The sequence below is a fragment of the Haliotis cracherodii genome, unplaced genomic scaffold, assembly GCF_022045235.1.
Source record: "Haliotis cracherodii isolate W230 unplaced genomic scaffold, xgHalCrac1.p SCAF_16, whole genome shotgun sequence".
In the NCBI taxonomy this organism is placed as follows: Eukaryota; Metazoa; Mollusca; class Gastropoda; order Lepetellida; family Haliotidae; genus Haliotis; species Haliotis cracherodii.
Window position 1 is genome coordinate 1,112,611 of NW_027266271.1, and position 21,032 is coordinate 1,133,642.

The following is a 21,032-nucleotide window of genomic DNA, read 5'->3' on the forward strand; positions in this document are numbered from 1 at the left end:
CCGGTCACTCGTACAGCTCTTACGTGACCAAAGGAAGTGACGTCACGGATCCTCACATTACTCTGGAGTCCGGAACACCAGAAGGCATCGTGGGGAGGTAGCTCTGCGATGGGTGTGTCTCTTTAGACACAGTAATGCAGGATAAGTATACAAACATAAAAAATATCTGGGATTTTACTAGATTTTTTACTTATCCTGCATTACTTCTAAATGCATCTGTTTTCCCAGACTCTGTTCCCTAGCCAGATTTTTCACAGTACACTAGCCAATCCTTGGCTGTGTGGTCGGCTTCAGGTGACCACTCCATGTTTGGGAACCTCCATTTCCCTCAGCCTGTCCTCGGCTGTGTGGTCAGCTTCAGGTGACCACTCCATGTATGGGAACCTCCTTTTCGATCAGCCCGTCTTGTGGTTGGCATCAATGACCATTACATGGAAGGGTATGCGTTGTGTCCTGGTACTACGCAATGATAAGTTAAGGCCCTAGACTGGAGTACCAAGGCCAGGGGAGGTCGAAAGGCCGGCTCTGGACTGGAGGCGAAGTCAGTGATGTTTAGTAGTGATGACCTGTTGGACCACTACTAACAGACCAAAGCTGTGCGTGCCTTGCACATCCTCCAATGCGACGTCTCGCAGGTAGTGACTAGCGATGACTGTGTTAGATCACCAGAAACACCCCTCTATGATGGCACGTAGAGAGCAGTTGCTGTGTAGTGCCATGGTGGAGGCAACCGCCTGGATTTCAAGCAGGTTGTTGGAGCGTGGAGGGTCCAATCCTGCGGCCTTGTAGGCCTGGAGAATGATGGCTCATAGCGAAGGGGCGATCGTGTTGCGGCTGACTTACGCTCGCTCGAGATAATGGTATGAACAGGCATCGTCGTTGTCTACGGCGATCTTTGGATTATCTGATGTAGCAACGGTGCACATAGACGGAGCTCTTGTTCATCTTCCGCTGTCCTGGGAGCTGATTCTTTGCAATGTAGTTCCAGCACAGGCCCAGATGCACCACGTGACGTCCAAGGCGTGTAGCTCACTGACACGGGCTGCTGTTGTCGAGCCAGTCGGAAGACCGTCTTTTTCATCAGATTGTAGATCTTCCAGAACTGCCAGGCCAGAGTTAAGTGCCACAAGCTTACGCTTACCCTTGTGGCAAAGATAGAGCATGAACTCGGCCAGGAATTGAGGTGATGCAGTTGTGGGGCCCTCGTGTTTGACCCTGCAAAAGCTCTTGAAGGATTGCCACTTGTCATCATAGAGGCTCCTGGTAGTCGGGTGATGCGCCATCGTGATGGCTCTAGCCAATCTGGCCGAGTAGCCTTTGGCGTTCAGTGGTCTCTGTAAATGGACCAGACGTGAAGATATAACTTGTCTGGTCCTGGGTGTGGCTGTCTGCTGTGAGGATGGATCAGCAGGTTTGGCCAATCTGGGAGTGGCAGTGGGTTGGCGTCGGATAGCTCTCTGAGGTCGACGAACCAAGCCCTCGCCGGCCACCAGGGCGTGACCAAAGTCAGATCAAGCTTCCGTGTCGATCTGATCTTTTGGATGACCTTGGGAATGGTGTACAGGTGGTGGAAAAGCGTACACTCTTAGTCCTTCCCAGGGGATGTAGAAAGCATCGACTGCCCAATCCAGGGGATCTAGGACCGGTGATATGTAGGTCGGAATCTGGTAGTTCTGGCTGGTGGTAATAGGGCCATGTTGGGGAGACCGTGGTCTCAACAAACAAGAGCGAAGGCGTCTGGGTGAAGCTTCCGCTCTGCGGGAGCGACTTTGCCTTGCCAAATAGAGCATCTGCTAGGATGTTTCAGCAGCCCTGAATGTGTTGAAACTTGAACTGAATCCCCAGATGATCCACCAGGTGAAACAATCGGAACGTCTGTTGAAGGAGTGAGGTCGAATGAGTCGTTCCTTGGTTCCGTAGGCACCATACGACGGTTATGTTGTCCATCGAGATGGAGAGCTGGGCGTGTCTGAAGGCCTGCTTCCAGTGAGCGATGGCCAAGATAAGCGCCTCCAGTTTGAGGTTGCTGATGTGCCATAGGCGCTGATCGGTGGACCACAGCCCCGAGGTGACCTGTCCCTCCAGGTGTGCAACCCATCACTGCAGGGGCGCGTCTACAAATAGGCGCAGAGAGGTTGTAAGTCCTGTCAAGGAGACGCCGCCTAAGACATTCGATTCCACCGTCCACCACCGGAGATGCTGCTTGAGATGATCCGGGAGGACAATGGATACTGAGGGGTCCTGGTGCCTGAAGTAGGGAGCCAGGAACATCTGAACTGGGCACCGTTTGAGCCTTCCTCTGTAGGTCCTGCGCTGAGGTTAGGAACCCCAGGAGGACTTGCCATTGGCGCAACGTGCGTGGTAAGTGGAGAGCTGGAGTCAGGTGCGCCTGCATGCACTCCCACCGGTCTCTGGGTACAGAGAAGAGATCGAAGTCCGTACAGGAGCCAAAGGGTGAAGTCCCTTTTCTCGAAGTAGAGTGACAGTGTCCCAATGATTCAGGAGACAGTCGTCTATGTATGCCTCGAACTGAATGTCCTGGAGATGGAGGTACGAGGCTATCAGCCTTGTGAGTAGCCATGGTGCTGAAGAAAAACCAAATGGGGGAACCGCCCATTGGTAATGGACCCGGTTGTCGGGATGTATAGGGACATGTCAATAGGCGTCCTCGATATCCAGGCTGATGAATACATCCTGTGCCTCGATCCGGGATCACAGCAGCCTGAGCGTGGTCATCCTGAAATAAGGTGGATGCGCCAGGTAGCGTTTGTTGAAAGCGGCGAGGTTGTGGATCATCCTGTGTTTGAGTCCTTCTTGGGGACTGCATGGGTTTATAAAACAATTATTACGACAAACGTACCACAACATACAAAACGAAGACAAAATACTTGCGAGGGTATGCCAATGGTGGGGTACAAAGCAAGAAGAATAAAGAACGCAAGCCAGTGAAATAAATGTCCACATAAAATATTCAAGATGGCTACTTGAAACAACAAGACACCTGGGTTTACCATTGTTTTCATTTTTAAGAAAACACCAGCAGGTGTACAAAAGTTATACACATGTTAAAACATACCATGTTTCACAAGATGCAAACCGTATGCACAACACAAGCACAATGAACATTAACTCAAAAAGCAAAACACGTAAGGGTTTGAACAGGTTTATGCTGCAGATCAAAAACAGGTCTTCTCTCAACAAGTGACAAGAGTAATGTGAGGATCCGTGACGTCAATTCCTTCGGTAACATGGGAGCTGCATGATAGGGTTGGTCTCTCAGCTAGTTGGAACAACTTCTTCAAGCAAAGACCTTCACACAGCTCTTTTCTCTGTCAAGAACAAGCAGTAATATGCATTAATAAGTAATGCAGGATTAGTAAAAAAATATAAGCTATATATACAATCTTTGATTTGAGTTTGGAGTCAATCAAGTATCTAATGTGAAGTAAACATTTATTGCAGAACTTTCTTTATTACAAACTATTCTGCTGTTCTGTGTTGTGAAGGACAAAAGGTATTTTTTCTTTGTGCAGCTACTTCAACTCAAACAATTTTTTTAAATGATTCAAACCCGGTACCTACTGCCTATACTGTTGTTAATAGCTTCTTGAGACTTTTGGATGCCAAGGCGAAATTCCTGAAGTTCTGGTCTCAACTTGTTCCCACGGTGATAAAAAACAAGAGCCGTCTCGAAATCTCCTTTCTGATACAGCGCTTCTGCTTTCATGCACAATGCCTGTAAGAAAAGAAACAGATTGAAATCTACAGGTGTAAATGAATGAAAATTGTTTAGCACCACAGTCAGACATGTTCAAGCTATATCATGGCAGCCTGTAAATAATTGAGTCTGGACCAGGCAAACAAGTGACTGGGAGCATAAGCAACATTTCACGGAAAGTCAAGATATTCTCAGAATGTTTTCTAAAAATTTTGTTTACCTAAACCCATGCAAGTATTCAACTTTCTCCTGGTTGTGTCCTCAGTGTATAAACAAATAAGAGACTTATCTAATATCATCTAGATTGGGATTTTTATTGGGATACTTTTATCTTTTGCAAACGGCGCATTGGATTACATAAGTTTTAGGCCTAACTTGTATCAGATGTACACAGGGATTTACCGAACACGAAATCCTGCATCTCAAATGCATGAAAACTTAAAAAGGAGTGCATCCACAGGGATGCAGAAAATCTGTGTGCATGTTTCAGAATAAATGCTGCTATTTCCAAATTTGCGACCACTTTAAAAAAAATATTTCCTGTACATAATCATTTAAACATTCACTAAACAATGAAGGTTACATGATGTTCTAGTGCTTGCACTTGTTTCAGTTGAGGAATTTGATATCTATTATCAAGTAATGGCCTCTGAACATGCACAATTTTATGTCACTTGTACTGTTTCTGTATTAATTGGGGTGAAGTGTGTGCTTAAGGCATAACAAGATTTGCAAATATTTATTGGCGGGGAAAGTTTCAGTATGCCTTCAAACATGAGTAAAAACAAAATATGAAATTACACATTAAATCAGATAAAAAGTAGATTTGTTTTTACTCATAAAACCAGACGTCAAGATCTGCTCCAGAAACGACATCTTGCACAGACAGATGTATGGTATCCATTTTAATGCAGCCTGCAAAGTGTATTGCAGGGGCAAAAAAGATTTTTGCCCCCGCAACACACTTTGCGCATTGTATTAAGATGGATACAGTACATCTATCTGTGCAAGAGGTCGTTTCTGGAGCAGATCTTGAAACCCATACAATATTTCTTCACCAAACTTGGTACATTGATAGGTCTAGCGGTGAACTGGTTCCTTTTGATACTTTGGGATTATTTAACAAGCGTCATCAGGAGATGACAAATCCCCCGGGACCCCTCAAATTCGAAAGAACAAATCATCCAACTTGATCAGAGAATTTCTATTTCTAATCTGTCTGTCTGTATACAAGGGTAGTTATTTGGCTTTCAAAACAATACCAAGGAATTGGTATTCCCAACTTTGTATTTCTATGTCAGGTACCCACCACTATGGACAGAGTCAAAATCAAACAGGGAAAAATCAAATTCTAAATATCGAAACGCATCACTTCAGCCTTTGGTTAATACATGTACCAGATTTGGATGAAAAGGCTTCCATAGGTTTCAAGTTATGTTCCGGAAACAACACCTACCCCACCCTTTTGAGACTATAAGATCAAATTGTTACCATGGAAATTGAAAAAAATAAAAATGCCAAAATCGGCAAACAGCAAAAGGCACCACTTCAGGATCTGTTTGATATATATATCTGCCAAGTTTTGTTGAAAGATATTAAACGGTTTTTTTAGTTGTACTGTCATAGTGGGGAAACTTGCTTAATAATTCATATGAAAATATAAAAATAATATTCAAAAGTTATTAAATACATATAAAATACACTACCATATCTTTACAGTCAAACATCAGACATCTCACATAAATGGTAGTCACTCACTTAGGTTGAAAAACCATGTCGCAAGACATGATTTAGACAATAGATGCCTGTTCTCATTACAGTCCCCGGCTGCGTATCAATTCCAGATTGACACGCTGACCAATAATGGTAATCCCCTTGACAAGTCGGCGGTCAGTCTAAAATGCTGCTGGCTGAACTAAACGCCAGCCTTTGTTGTTTGTTTACCTTTATCCACTATAGGTAGACATTAGTTAGGTGACCTATGGGAATATTGTATCAACCCGAAACAACACATGAAATAACAAAGTAACTAATGGTGACAATAAATTAAAATAATGTCTTCAAAACCTAACCAATCAGAGATTGCTATGCATCCCTCCACTATATAAGTAGGTGCAGTTAGTCACACTGTACCCGAATAAATCTTGGAATGCAAGCAACTCTAATGTGATCATTTAGTTTCAATTCTTCCATTCTATTTTAAGGTAAGACATTTTCATGCATTGTTTCAATGGTTGTTAGGTGTTAGAATCTGGTGTTAGAATCTGGCTGGAGTAACTCTTGAGCTTACTCCTGATCCATTTACCTCTCTATATGCCTACCATCCTCAAGAACAATTATCAACTCAAGCCCAAGAATCTCTCCGATGCCAACCTTCCCTGGTCGAATATCTTAGCAACACTGCTAAGACTTCCCCTTCAAGATTTCGTTCCAGTACAGGACCAAAGAAAAGAAGTATACACGCCTATCCCAAAGAGATCCGACCACAGCCATCGTCATGCAGACCCTGCACAATATGGAAACTGCCTCACAGGCACCTACAAAATGGACACTGTGTACAAGATATCTCATTGGGACTTACTAATTTGTGTGTACTTGCATGGACTCAATCCAGGATACATGTGTGACTGTTTATAAGTGCAACCAGGTATGTTTGATCAAAGCCAGTATATTAATGCCAAAATGTGTCTTTCCAAAATTCATTTTTTGTATATGTGCAATACACTCCAATTTGCATCTTTAGTCAAGCTATATCTTTGAAGTTATTGTGCAGGGAATCTTTGAAATGTCTCTAGGCCACGCCAGACATTTAGATACAGCTAGGGCCCAGACAAACATAAGCTGTAGGGTTATCGAGTAACACCTTAAAGGGGCACGGATCTAACGCAATTCCCCGGACTGGTTGTTGCCTTTGTTATTGTTTTTTTCCCCGTGAGTACCCGGATGATACGCAACGCAACTGAGCGTGACCAGAGACTGGGCTACCGTCTGCAAGGACAGCTAAATAAACTTGGAGGCTGGAGGCAATATTTGTTTTATGCATTTTTGCATAAACACTGATTGGTTTACTGTGATCTATAAACATTTCGACAAAGGGCGCATGTTAATTAATTTCTTCAGCCTAAACAAACAGACAAAAAGAACAGCAGAGCTCATTGGATGTCATCATTTGGAAATACCCTAGATGGTTATAGTTTAATACTAAAATAAGTATCCATGCAGTGAAAGCATTTTCGGATTTCGGATTGCGTCGGTAATACGATTACTACTCCCTTGTTGTCATCCACGTTTTCTCGTATAACCCTACACTTGTGTATTTGTCGTCATTCACTTGATGCTCAGTTAATGAATTTATTACATGTACAATTAGTGGTAGCACCACTTAGATTACCTGACAAAGGTTCCCATTTGGCATCTGGGGTAATTATTCAATCTAAATCCAGGTTTGAAGTGAGGTGAAATGTGTGTTATGTAATATGCACGTGGTAGCCCAGCAAGAGATGAATGATCAGTTGATTTACTTTTTTTTGTAAATCAACAGATCGTTCCTAGTCATCAAAGGATTAACAGAAAATAGTTGATTGATTAATCACTGTTATCTTGCACAGTGGATATGTCAAAAGTGAGTGTTTACATGTCTAGGTTTACTAAAACAAAGGGAATACACTCATATCATGGCGTGAAGTGCCGATGTAAAAACAACATACTTTGTTCAAAGGGTTAACTGATAATACGTTGATTGATTGATCATTGTTATCTATCACTCAATGGATTTCAGGAACCGTGGACGTTATGAAAATAGTTGTCACGTGGGCTTTCTCAGCTGACCCTTGAGACTTGACACCTATGTGAAACACCTGAAACAATCCAAGTGATCAGTTGAGAAACGATCACGGGTTGTAATATCCCGAAAGGATATATATCTTTTAAAATATTTGATTGTTACAGGGACACGTGACATCGAATAAGTTTCTTTGAACAGCTGCAGAAATGTGGACAAAAATGTGATTCTCTCAGGCAATTTATAAAATGTGTAAATATTTCAGTCATATTGACTAAAAAATCTGTCGAGATTGATTAAGACGATCAATAGGGCCTACAAACATCACAACAGTTTATTATGTAGGATTAGAAGCCAAACACCATAAAAATGTACTTTTCAACGTAACATTTTCAGTCTCTTGGTGATGACATTAACATCAATATGTTTGGAATTCGCAATCATAATAATACAGATGGAAATGTTTTTCAGTCACTTTGTAAAATAACTGAATATTTAGACGTTTAATAACTTTGTTACACATTTTGACAGTAAAAAAATATTTTTTTGACTATAAAAAAAGCAATGCTCAGGTGAAATATTTACTTTGTGTTGCAAGTCAAAATAGTGTAAACGAAAATTGCAAAATTACCAAGCAAGTGACTTATCAAAACTTCGTCACCATTAGAGATGCTACCCACAAAGATACCTACATTTCCTTATTATCTCGAAAAGTGTATTTCATTTAGTTGATCAATGTGACCATACGCCCTTATTACTACCCACAAAAGTGACTAATGCGCTTACTAATGGCGCAGCAGAGGTCGCGAACTAGCCTAGATTTCTTCTATACATCCGGGTACTCACTGGGAAAAAACAATAACAAAGGCAACAACCAGTCCCGTGGAATTGCGTTAGATCAGTGCCCCTTTAAAGCTAGACTTGTAATTTCAATAATCTAAATGACAACATTTGTCATTTGTTACAAGTTACAAAATTAAATGTGTTGTCTACAACTCTGAATTCAGATTAGGGATATTCTTGGGTAAGCCACCCCCACAACATATGTATTTTGTATGTCAGTATTGAGTAATTAACAGCAAAGCAGTATTCAGAATTTCAGAGTTTTGATGTCGGAATTAAGTATTATTATTTTTCTTGGGCATAATACCCACAATATATGGGCAAGCTCCGTCAAAGATACGGGAAGAGCATCCATTGTACCAAAAAGGGCGAAAGTACACACAAGTACTGTTTGAGTTGCGCGATAAAGTTAGTTTGCTGAGATGTTGAACTTGTACCTTTTATGACATTAATAATTATCATTATTATTAATTGGTACTGAGTCTCACCTGTAAGCCAGACTCCTGCATTCAAAGAACCTTCAGTGAAATATTTATTGAATCCATGCAAAGTGGTAAATACTTTGTAGTGAAATTGCACTTTACATAGATCATGTGTTTACTTTTCAAACTGGCACTAAATCAAACTGGCACTAAATCAAACTGGCTAGATGATTACTTTCATACCGTCATTGCATTGGTATATGTGTTGCTCAAGGATTTCAACGATATCATGAACTCATCCAACTGATTATGTACACATTTGCACTGTTGTTTCCTTCGGTGTAAAAGACTCTGTATTTTAAATAGACTCTGACCAACCATCGATTAATACAGTTTACACTGACAATGAGAAGATAGACAATGACACCATGCATTATGCCAAAATTGCACGAGAATTAGGATTTGATTTGACAAATACACAACCGACTCCAGACCAACGACACAGACTACTTAGATTTTTGGGACAAAATAGAGACATGTTCTCAATGAGTCTCGCAGACTAAGGAAAGACTGACATGCACCAACATATCATTGACACTGGCAACCATCCACCAATAAATTTCAAATATTATTTTTATAATTTGATGTGAATTATTAAGCAAGTTTCCGCACTATGACAGTACACTGGAGACGAAATCCACCCATCCTTTCGGGACTAAGTCCAAATTGTGTCCAAAAAAATTGAGAAAATTAATAATGCCAAAAGTCCACAAATACTCAAAGGCTTCAATTCAGGATCAGTTTGATATATCTGCCATGTCATGTTGAAAGATATTGAACGTTTTTTTACTTTACTTTTGTGGAAACAAAATTATTACAGATGGACGAACGGAAGGACGGACAGATGGACAAATGAGGTGCTGACTATATCCCTCCGCATTATATGCCTTTGGGGAGAAAAATATGTTTAGATTTGAAATGGCTGTAGTACTCATTTCCGGAGCAGATCTTGAACACCATACAATATTTCTTCTATAACCAGGGTATTTTGGAAAAAAGATTTTAATGTTAACTTAATATGTTGTTTATAAAATTCTATGAAGTTCTTGGTTTGAAGATGAGAAGGGTGATTGTACTGAGAGGAGGCCTCAACCCACAAGGTCAAAAGATTATTGATTCTACTTCCAAATTCTAAGTGCCAGAGAGCTAATTAGATGGAATATATGATCAGTCTTGACATGACTAAATATTTGTAAGAACCGCAGTGAGAATTCGTGGGGACTTCAAGTCTACAGTGAACCCAGTGTTGAATGTTAATAAGAACCCATTGCACAAAATAGAAGATTTGTTTGCTACTTAGCGCATGCATATCAACAGATGGAAGTTGATACAGATGGTCAGAAATATTTGACAATTAACACACCAAAGGGACTTTTCAGGTATACCCGTCTTGCTTTTGGCATTGCCTCTGCACCAGCCCTATTTATTCTAGGCCATGTGATAGATAGTGAGGGACTTCACATGGCTAAAGATAAGGTACAGGCCTTAACTGACGCTCCAAGACAAGAGAATATATCGCAAATGCGTTCATTTTTGGGTGCTGTGAACTATTATGGGCGTTTTTTGGAGTATTTATCTATGGTACTACATCCACTAAATGACTTACTGAGGGAAGATAAGAAGTGGGTGTGGTCTTCCGGGTGTGAAGAAGCTTTCAAGAAAAGCAAGTGCATGATTGCCAGATCAGATGTGGTATGTCATCACGATTGTTCACTACCCATACGCCTTGCATGTGATGCTTCGTCGTATGGTGTTGGAGCAGTACTATCACATGTTCCAAGGGACTGTTTGGAAAGGCCCATTGCACTTGCTTCCAGCACACTGAAGAAGGCTGAGAGTGGATATTCTCAAATAGACAAGGAAGCTTTGGGGATTATTTTTGGTGTAAAAAGGTTTCATCAGTACATTTATGGCAGACATTTCACATTAATCACAGATCATCCCCCGCTGACTGTTTTGTTTGGAGCTGTAAGACCGGTGCCTACACTTGCGGCAGCTCGGATGCAGAGATGGGTGCTCATCCTAAGTGCATATGATTATGAGATTGAGTATAAGGCATCATAGAAGCATGCAGAAGCTGATGTGTTATCAAAACCTCCACTTGTCAATTTTACCAGGTAGCAGAAAGAATCACTAGATGATGTGGAGATGTTTTACAACTGACAGTTTGAGCAACTACCAGTTACTACTGCTGATGTTAGAAACGAAACAAGACCTGATCCTCTACTGTCTCAAGTGTACAGCAGTGGTGAATGGATGGACAAGAGAGCATGGGGAAGATTTACCTGATGAAAGCATATCACAGTCGAAGGTTTGAACACTGTACATATGGGCTGTGTAATGTGGGGAATGAGAGTAGTAATTCCCTCTAAACTGAGAGACTGTATTGCAAGAATTACACACGGGCCATTTTGGAGTTGTGAAAATGAAATCTTTAGCAAGAAATTATTTTTGGTGGCCTGGGATAGATGGTGAAATAGAGGGAATTGCCAAGACATGTTCAACATACCAGAACACTCACAACAATCCACAGTTAGCCCCTGTACACCCATTGGCTCCGCCGTCACGTCCATGGACCCACATTCATCTTGACTTTGCAGGGCCATTTATGGATCACATGTTTCTGTTGATTGTAGATACATTCTAAGAAATGGCCAGAAATAGTAGTTATGAATTCTACAACAGCCAGTGCTACAGTGAAGGAAGTACGAAAGCTGTGCTGAAACCAGACATTCAGTCTGCTATGTCATCTAAGTTGGCAGGTCAAATGAGTGATCCAGCTGAGACTAGACAACTGCAAGTAAACCAGGAGGTGTGGGGGCGTGATTATCGTGCACATGACAAATGGATACTCGGGCAAGTTTTGACAAAAAAAGGAGAGAGACATTATGAAGTTGATGTTGGCGACAGGAGTTTTCGACGCCATATTGCTCAACTTCAAGGTAGAATTGCAACAGACATTGTTGAAGGTGACAAACTTTCCACCAAGAGTGGGATGGTGTCAGAAGAGACTCATGAGACTAAGATGCCAGATGCAATAATTGTACCATCTGACAAGACAGACACTAATGCATATGGTGATGATTCGGGTGGAACATTGAATGTTGGGAGGCAGGTGTGTGCGTGTCGCCCCCAGAAGTTACCATGGTTACAAAACAAGCTGTCAGTAAAAGCTTCTGACAGACTAAATCTGTAATGCCATAGATCAAAAAACTAAAAGTGTGGTTAAGTAACTTAGAATGTTAAACAAGGGATTTGTTTTGTGTAACTCAGTGGGTCAGTGTTAAAAGTTTTAATGTTGTAATTGTTCTCTTTTTTTGTACATCAGAGGGGTGTTAGATTTTCATTTCAAGGGGGAGAAATATTGTGTTAGGTTTCTTTACATATTGTGAGCGCCATGTGTATGCGCTACTACATGCCCCAGCATCAGGAGTGATGTCATGACTATGTACCTGTGGTCAGTTAAGCATAAATCATTGTTCAGTTCAGACGTCTTTTTGGTTGAATGCATAAAATTCCTTGGACTGAAGTTGACTGTACGAAGTAAGGTGATGGTTCCATCCCCTGGGCATCGTATAAGCTCTCTCATTCTTGTATCGAGTTGATGATGAGGCGTGTTGTCTTGTTACTGTGAATGTTGGCATCGGATGGCTACTGTAGTTAGTGATTTGGTCACACTGATGTTCAACGACAGGTGTCTAGTCGAGTGGTTGCAGTATTACGTAAAAGTAAGCATGCCAACCAATCTGTGCAAATACACTGCGCCGCTCCCATTAGGTCAGTTGACCTATTTCTGGTTGGAGATGTTTACAGGCAGAGAGTTCTTGACACGTCACATGTAGAATGTGACACACGTAGAATGTGTGACGTGGCCAAAGTAGGGGCAAGTTGATCACCATGATAATTGTGACATCTGTTCCTGTGTTGTGAACGATCCCAAGATGGGTACCTGGACGCATATGACGATTCTGGCAAATGTTGAATCAGTTGAGAAGTTGTTCAACGTTTTGGTGCAGATCATGTCTACCAGAAGCCACAGGAAGGAAATTCTAGAATCACGGAGGCACCGAGAGTCCTGGGGGCAACCTGTAGCTGCTCAGAAGCTCAGAGGCAAGGGTCCGAATCCTGGAGGTGCTGGCGATGCCGTGTAGATGACAGGCAGTATGCTTGCGGGACAACCAACCTGTGGGTCACTGGTGCCAGCATTGGAATGGTCCTAGAAACCCAGAAGAGCCAAGAGCGCCAGCGGCATAGTATAGCTGCTCAGGCGTGAAGGTCCAAATCCCGGAGGCACCAGCAACGGTGTGTAGCTGCTCAGGAGCGCTGGCACGGTTGCTGACGTCATGTGGTATGCTTGTCGGAAAGCCGATCTCTGGGTTGTTGGTGCCAAGGGTTGTGCCAGCAGGGTCTTAGAATTCCAGAGGTGCCAAGAGCGCTGGTGGCATCATGTAGCTACTCAGGCATGAAGGTCCGAATCCTGGAGACGCTGGTGTGGTCACTGTCGTCTCTGGAGTAGATATCAATGTAGAGTTAATATCAACATAGACAGAAGAGATGCAGGGAAGGTCGAATCCAGTCAGAAGTTTTCTGAAGCCGTCCTGAAATACCTATTCATGGCAGCTTTGAGGTCATCTTTCAGTTTAGGAAACAGGAGGAAATCACTTGGTGCCAAGTCTGGCGAGTATGGAGAGTCAATGTAGGTCACCCCCTGGTGGCCAGTGACAGCCTGGTTTGGTTCAGAGAGATAGCCCCTACTAACTCTCTCCAACTCCCAGAATGGCCGAATGAGATTGACGAACCAGGCCTTTGTTGGCCACCAGGGGGCGACCTGCATTGACCTGATCTTGTGGATGACCCTGGGAAGAAGTACGGGAGGCGGAAAAGTGTACGCTTTTAGTCCTTCCAAGGGGACTGCCCAAGCCCATATGAAGGTTAGGATTTGGTAGTTTTTATAATGGATTTACTGAAATGGTTCATAATTTACCATTGCGCTGTTGTTTGCCGATAACTAAACTTTGTTAATTTCTACTCAGTTAAAACTATCATATGATTATTGAATTTTTTTTGCACAAATTTACTTATTTAATCAGGTTCCTTATATACTCAACAACAAAAGTTCCTGTGACACCAATATTTTAGTGTATTTTTCAAACAAGTAAAGTCTGATTTTCAATATTGTAGTACATGTATGGAATCAAGTCCCAAAAACTCAACTGCTACAGAAAAACATGCATTCCATGCCATAGTTGACTTTTATGCAAGCCCCATACATTTCACTACCCAAGAATGGGTATAAAAACATGTGCATTAACGGGATTCCATATGCATTGTTTAGCATCTTGCTGACAACAACCACTCAGAAAAACAAAATAATTACGCAATAATTCAACATTACGAAATGCCACGCCTGTCCGAAAATGAGCGTCTGCGAGCCATTGGTATGCTTGAAGCAGGATCGAGTCAACGTGACGTTGCAAGACAATTCAACATCCACAGAAACACCATTTTTGATGTTTATGGCAACATTGGCAACAGACGAATGCAGTCAGAAATCATCCTCGGAGTGGCAGGCCACGTGTAACCAATAATCGACAAGACATCTGGATTCGAATAAAACACCTATGAAATCGATTCCAGCCAGCAACAGTGACTGCAAGAAGCATCCCTGGCCTCCGACAAATATCTTCACAAACCGTACATTGTCGCCTCAGATATGCAGGGATTGTCGCCAGAAGTCCCACTAGACGTCCCATTTTGACAGGAAACCACCATCAAGCACGTCTACAGTGGTGCAGACAGCATCTATGCTGGATGGCCATGCAGTGGGGACAAGTTCTATTCACTGACAAGTCTCGTTTTCACCTCAGCCACAGCGATGGACGGATTCAAGTGAACGTTACGTCAATCATTGTGTCATGGAAGAAGATCGGTTCAGGGGCGGCAGCGTTATGGTATAGGGTGGGATTACAGCAAGACAGAGGACCCGTTTGATAGTGGTAGAGGGAAATCTCAATGGACAGCGCTACCGCGACGAGATCATCGGCCCTGTTGTTCTACCAGTTTTGCGTCGTCATGGCCCAGGCATCACCTTTCTTCAACAAAACAACGTGAATGTCATCCCCTGGCCAACTCGCTCCCCTGATCTCTCACCAATCGAGCACATGTGGGATGAGATGGATCGGCGCCTTTGACGTCAACCACATGTTCCACAGACACTCCAGGAACTTCGAAACATGCTCCAGCAGATATGGACAGATATCCCACAGGACTTTGTGCAACGCCTGGTTCATTCCATGAGATGAAGATGTATTGCTTGCATCGCAACCAGAGGTGGACAAACACGCTATTGATTTGTGAATTGACATTTTGGCATGTTCATGTTTTTTATGAAATCACGCATTTTCTAAAGTCAGTATGGCAAATTAAACCATTTGAACACCTACGCAGTCTTTTATCTGTTGCAAACTGAAATTGTTTCAGATTTGGTAAAAACATAACTTTGTATTAAATCTTATTCAATGTCACAGAAACTTTTGTATTTCAGTATATGAAACACATTAAACCTTAAATTTAGTAAAATCTAAATATTTTTTACATTTGTATACTTATCCTGCATTACTCCTTAATGCATTCACTGCTTACTTACGACAACTAGAAGGACAGCCTGCGAAGGTCCTGGGTGAAGAAATAAAGTTGTTGTTCTCAAGTCCCAATCAGTGGCCTTCCGTCGCTGTCCTGTGACCTTGATGACACCTAAGGTCATCTTCACATCACTGCCTGTTGCCCAAGCTCTTAGAAAAACATACTTTTGAGGTTTCTGAAGCCAAAGTGGGGAGGCAAGTCTTACGACGGGTGGGCCTTAAGCGTAGTAATGCAGGATAAGTATACAAATGTAAAAAATATTTAGATTTTACTAAATTTTTTACTTATCCTGCATTACTCCTTAATGCATCTGTATCGGACGGTTTGGACGTGGGTAAACCTTCAGAATACAGAAACCTCAATAATTCACACCCTACAATACGACACCAGTTGGTCGATAAACTGTGAAGCGGAAAAGTTCTGAAAGAAACAAAACGCCATTACGGTAGGGTTGTTCAAAAATCAAAAAGATTGAACATAGGAATTAAAGAGAAATTCCCTATATATACACGCATAGTAATAAAGAAAATAATAGCTATTCAGCTAATTCTTTACTTACTACGTCATCGAGCCGTCGCTGACAAACAAGATTGTCTAATATTCTTCCACTGGCGGCGAGTGAGTGACTGCACATGGAAGTTGACTGGCTCTGTATAGGGCGAGTTCATTACTTGCGTCAGGGGTTGGCAACCTACAGGATAACAACCAGAGGGCCAAACTTCAAACGTTTTCGACATCCCCGAGAGCCCCAACGCGAAGGTTATGACTAACGAAAATATGTGTCGAATCTCCAGAAATATCCTTCCGTGATTGTTCCAAAACCACAAGTGCCGTGTTGAGCCCTGGTAAGGCTGACACCTTGAGATCTTGAGGGTAATTCGCTCTCGGCGAGTTCCGTTTGGCGATCTCGTATGTCTGAAGGATTACTGCACGTAACCATAGAGATATGGTGTTTGCAATTATGCGACTAACTTCGGTCGTTGACAAAGTAAATACGGGTATCAATGACCGCTTCCTCGAACTCCTCGTCGAACTCCTAGTCTTGGAGCGTCGAATGAAAACTCGAACTGCTCGCACCGAGCCCAGGAGAACTTCACCATGTACGATTCCCACACTAGTCGATATCGGTGGGATGGTGAAGGAACGGTCGGGTTGGCCTGGTAGTAGATTTTAGCAATAAAATCCCAGCATAACCCTAGATGTCCCGTTCCGTGCGTCCCATGCTCAAAACGGATCCGGGTTGAGTCGATCACATGTAGTTCGCTCACCCGTACCGCCATTGCTAATGCCAAGAGAAACCATTGTTTCCTTGGTGATGTCCAAGCTCCTCACAGCGATAGCCCATTCGCGGAGCTCTCTATACTATACCGAGAGTGTAACGAAGGTGTCACGCGCTGGGAAGGAGCTTGAAAATGAGGATGCAATGAGGGGCTCGAAGGGGGCCCTCGCAAACCTCGAAGTACCACGTTCAAGTCCCAATCAGGTGGCTGGAACTTGGCCTTCTGATCCTCAAGCCTGAATGAGCATAATATGGCCTGTAGTTCCGTGACCTTAATCACATTGTGATTTTCCGGAAACGGCCAACACTAAGATAATTGCAGCCAATTACGTAGTAATGGTGCTACCTTCCAAGTGTTTTGGGGTACGCAATGTAGGAGCTATTCCTCTAGGAATTGTGACGCAATCGTAGGGTCTTGATTCTTTTCTTCCCTGTAAAAAGTCTCAAGTGATCCCCACTTGTCATCGTCGTCTCTGGGAGAGTAACGATGAATTAAAGGTATAGCTTTGCTGCCCGTGTCAAAATAACCCTTCGCACTTAAACGCCTTTTAAAGACGAACCATGCATGCAGACGTTGGGTGAGGCAATTTTCTGTTGAGGGTGGATGAGTAGGTTGGACCACTGTGAGAGGGGTAGTGAATCGTTTTAGATTTTTCCGAGCTTGACGAACTACCCTCTCGCCGGTTACCAGGGTGCGACCAAAGGAGAGATCGAGATACCTTGTCTCCTTGATCCCCTGTATCACCTTGGGAAGTAAAAGTGGTGGCAGAAAAGTGTTAGTTTTTTTGCCTTTCAAAAGTGATACTGAACTCGTCCACCGCCCAAGTCTGCGGATCCGGCAACGGGGAGATATACGTCATGAGTTGGTGGCCTAGGCAAGTAATAAACAAGTCAATGTTTGGTTGCCTGAATTCCTGAAGCAGTAACTGGAATGCTTCTGTGAGAAATTTCCACTCGGTGGGAACCACCCTGTCTGGACGTGATAAAGTATCGGCCAGTCTGTTTCTACATCCGGGGATGTGCTGAACTATGAACTTTAGTCACAGCCGATCCACTAGATGGAACAAATCTGAATGTCCTTAGAAGTAAAGAGTGGGAGTGCGTTGTTCCCCGATTGCACAGGCACCACACCACAGTGCTGTTGTCTGTGGATATTGCGAGTCGGGCTAACTGTAGTTGATTCTGCCAATGTGATATAGCCAGAATTAAAGCTTCCAACTCCAAGTTGTTTGTGTGCCACTTCCATTGAGCGCCGGGCCATAGCCCTGAGTTTATCTGGTCTTGTAAGTGAAGACCCCACCCCTGAAAGGGGCCGTCCACAAACAGGTGTGTATTCGGGGAAAACCCGAATAAAGAGACTCCGCAGACATTCAACGCCACAAATTGAGGCAAGGCTCTAGCTTAGTCGGTAGAGTGATGGCCTTGAGTGGATCCTGACTCCTGATGTAAGGGTTCAGGAAAAAATTGAATTGGTCGCAGTTGTAAGCGGCCCATGCTAGTTACATCCTGTGCCGAGGTGATTAACCCTAGCAACACTTGCCACTGGCGAAGTGTGTGTGGTTGGTGTAGAGTAGATGACAAAAGAAGTAGAAACTTGTGCCATCTGTCCCTCGGTACAGATAGGATATCCTGGTCTGTCTTGAACAGGTCTCCTATGAACTGAAGTCAATAGGAAGGAGAATACTCCCGACTTCGTCTCGTTGATTGTCTATCCCAGTTATTGACATGTGTTGATGATACAGTAGATCGCCCTCCATCTACGACTCGAACCAAGTGTTCGTCACGTGTAGATAGTTATTGGCTTCATTACTCCTGTAAATAGCCATAAGTGTCACTGACATGTCAAATGGGAAATACTACCATTGGTAGTGAACCTCAATGAACTGGACCTGAAAAGTCTACGGTTGGGATGGATAGTCGAGACTGATCAAGAGTCAAACGTTCGTTGAACACAGAGATTGTGGATCATTCTCATCTTGTCTGGGTCCTTCATGAGTACCAGGTAGGTGTGAGGATAAAACCCCGGTGTAAAAACTGGGTTGTGAACCCACTCTACAGCTCTTCTTACCAACAGTATATCAATGTTGGATTTTCCCAATCAAACTGTGGTCAACGGTGGGGTTATCTCTACCCGTATACGGACACCATGATATAGTGCGATAAGTACGAAATCGTCCTTGAGACTTGTCTCTGCCACTCCCTTCTCAGTAAGGGAATGCTGGTCTTCCCTGAGAAACGCGCGTCCAGGCTTATAATTCCCTGACTTGCCAGCCCGCTTGGACTTTCCAAGCTTTTGGGGAACTTGACGTGCGTGTCTGCGATCTGTTCGTTGAACAGGGGAGTAGATGACCAAGGTTGACGTAATAGACTGCCCTTGAAACCAGCATCTCAGTTGGAAACGCTATAAAGTCTTGGGTGTAACGGTAATCTCCGTCAGAACGGTCTCAAGATGAATTTTCCTGTGGTCAAACTGACGCTGTAGGAAAAACACGATAGTTTGAAAGTGATCTATTCAGATAGGGTTATCCTCTAATAGATTCTGATCCACTGCAAACATTGACGATATTGGTCGCTTAAATGACGGAGCAAAAGTGAGTTTTGGAGAAGTCTTCCTCCAATGACCTCGTGGTGTCCCTCTTATTTACCCTGTTATCAGGGGAGGGCGTTACTGACACGAGATGGTTTGCTTCCCAATCGGGTACATGTGCTAAGCTGATCATGTGCCGGTTACGTAACCGAGTACACTGTAAGCCTTGGGCTAACGTCATTGTAGAGACCTTGATTGGTACGCAGACGCTGCGCTCAGCGCAGGTCTGGAATGTTGGAACAGCGCTAAGCTGATCGTGCGACGTTTGCGTAATAGGAGCGCATTGGGTAGCAGTCAGACGCTGCGCTCGGCGCAGGTCTATGCTGGATATGTTGGAACAGTGCTAAGCTGATCGTGCGTCGCTTGCGTGATAGGAGCGCTTGGGTAGCAGTCAGACGCTGCGCTCGGCGCATGTCTATGCTGGATATGTTGGAACAGCGCTAAGCTGATCGTGCGTCGCTTGCGTAATAGAAGTGCTTGGGTTGTAATCAAGTGCTGCGCTCGGCGCAGATAAATCAGACACAAAGCTCAAAAGTATTGACTGGATCAAGGCTTGCGTCTAATCTACCCCCACCATAGCATCTTGATACGCTGGTGCTGTCGCCGACCTCACAGATTAACATACATGTATCTGGAAGTGTCCGGCGGCTGAAAAAATAAGAGCAGTTACGATACTCACAAAATCCTCCGGTATTGTTGATTTCGGTGGATGGTGTACTTCTGCAGTCACAGGCGTCATAATACCTGCTGATAATAACGGTTGGGTGGTAATGACCGAACCATGTCATTCGCTATTCTGCGATAGTGACATTCCTCTCGTCTCACGACGGAATAACTGCAAAATATGATTGTGAGTAATCTGCTTTTATATAGTAAACTCGTTGAATAAGAGATTTACACAAAAATTACATTTTGAATTTGAGCGAGCACATCTACGTGCATGCCTAGAACCGTGGATAAAGAGCTTTGGGCGAATATTCCACGACAATATGTACACCACGCAAACATAAGTTACGCAATTAAACCATTGAAGAAATGGTACTGGAAGAATGCCGTAGAATTGAACAGTAATCTATCGGCAAAAATACGAATTCCAAGGGTATACAATATTTTTATATACGCAATTCAATGTAAACCAAGGCTATTTACATTTAGAGATTGGAGAGCACATCTGCGCGCAAACCAACCAACGTGGATGATAATCTTTGTAAGGTTTTTTCCACGACAATTAGTACAATGCTCAAAGGTATGTTACGCAATTAAACCCTTGTTGATGAGACAATACTGGAAGAGTGCCGAAGAATTTGAACTCTAATCTATCGGCAAAATTATGAGTTGCAAAGGTATACAATCTTTTTGTATGCGCAACTAAATGTAAACCAAGGGTATTTATATTTTCATTTAGGGTTTGGAGAGCACATCTGCGTACAGACCAAACAACGTGGATGATAATCTTTGTAAGATTTTTCCCACGACAATTAGTACCACGCTCAATCATAAGTTACACAATTACACATTGTTGATGAAGCGGTACTGGAATAATGCCATAGAATTGAACAATAATCTATCGGCAAAACTACAAGTTGCAAGAGTATACAATCGTTCATATACGCAACTCAATGTAAACCAAAAAGACCAACAAAAACCTATTTAATCGCATAAACATAGGTACGCAATAAAAGAATTGTTGATAAAGCGGG

At 42.9% G+C, this 21,032-nt stretch overlaps 1 protein-coding gene across 1 annotated transcript in view; it reads right to left on the bottom strand.

Moving 5' to 3' along the window:
• Nucleotides 1-21,032, bottom strand: part of LOC139463725 (outer dynein arm-docking complex subunit 4-like) — a 220,632-nt gene that overhangs the window by 190,861 nt on the left and 8,739 nt on the right. Inside the window, exon 3 of the mRNA XM_071244976.1 lies at nt 3,583-3,736. Coding sequence (XP_071101077.1) covers nt 3,583-3,736 — 154 coding nt within the window. The remainder of the gene's footprint in view (nt 1-3,582; nt 3,737-21,032) is intronic.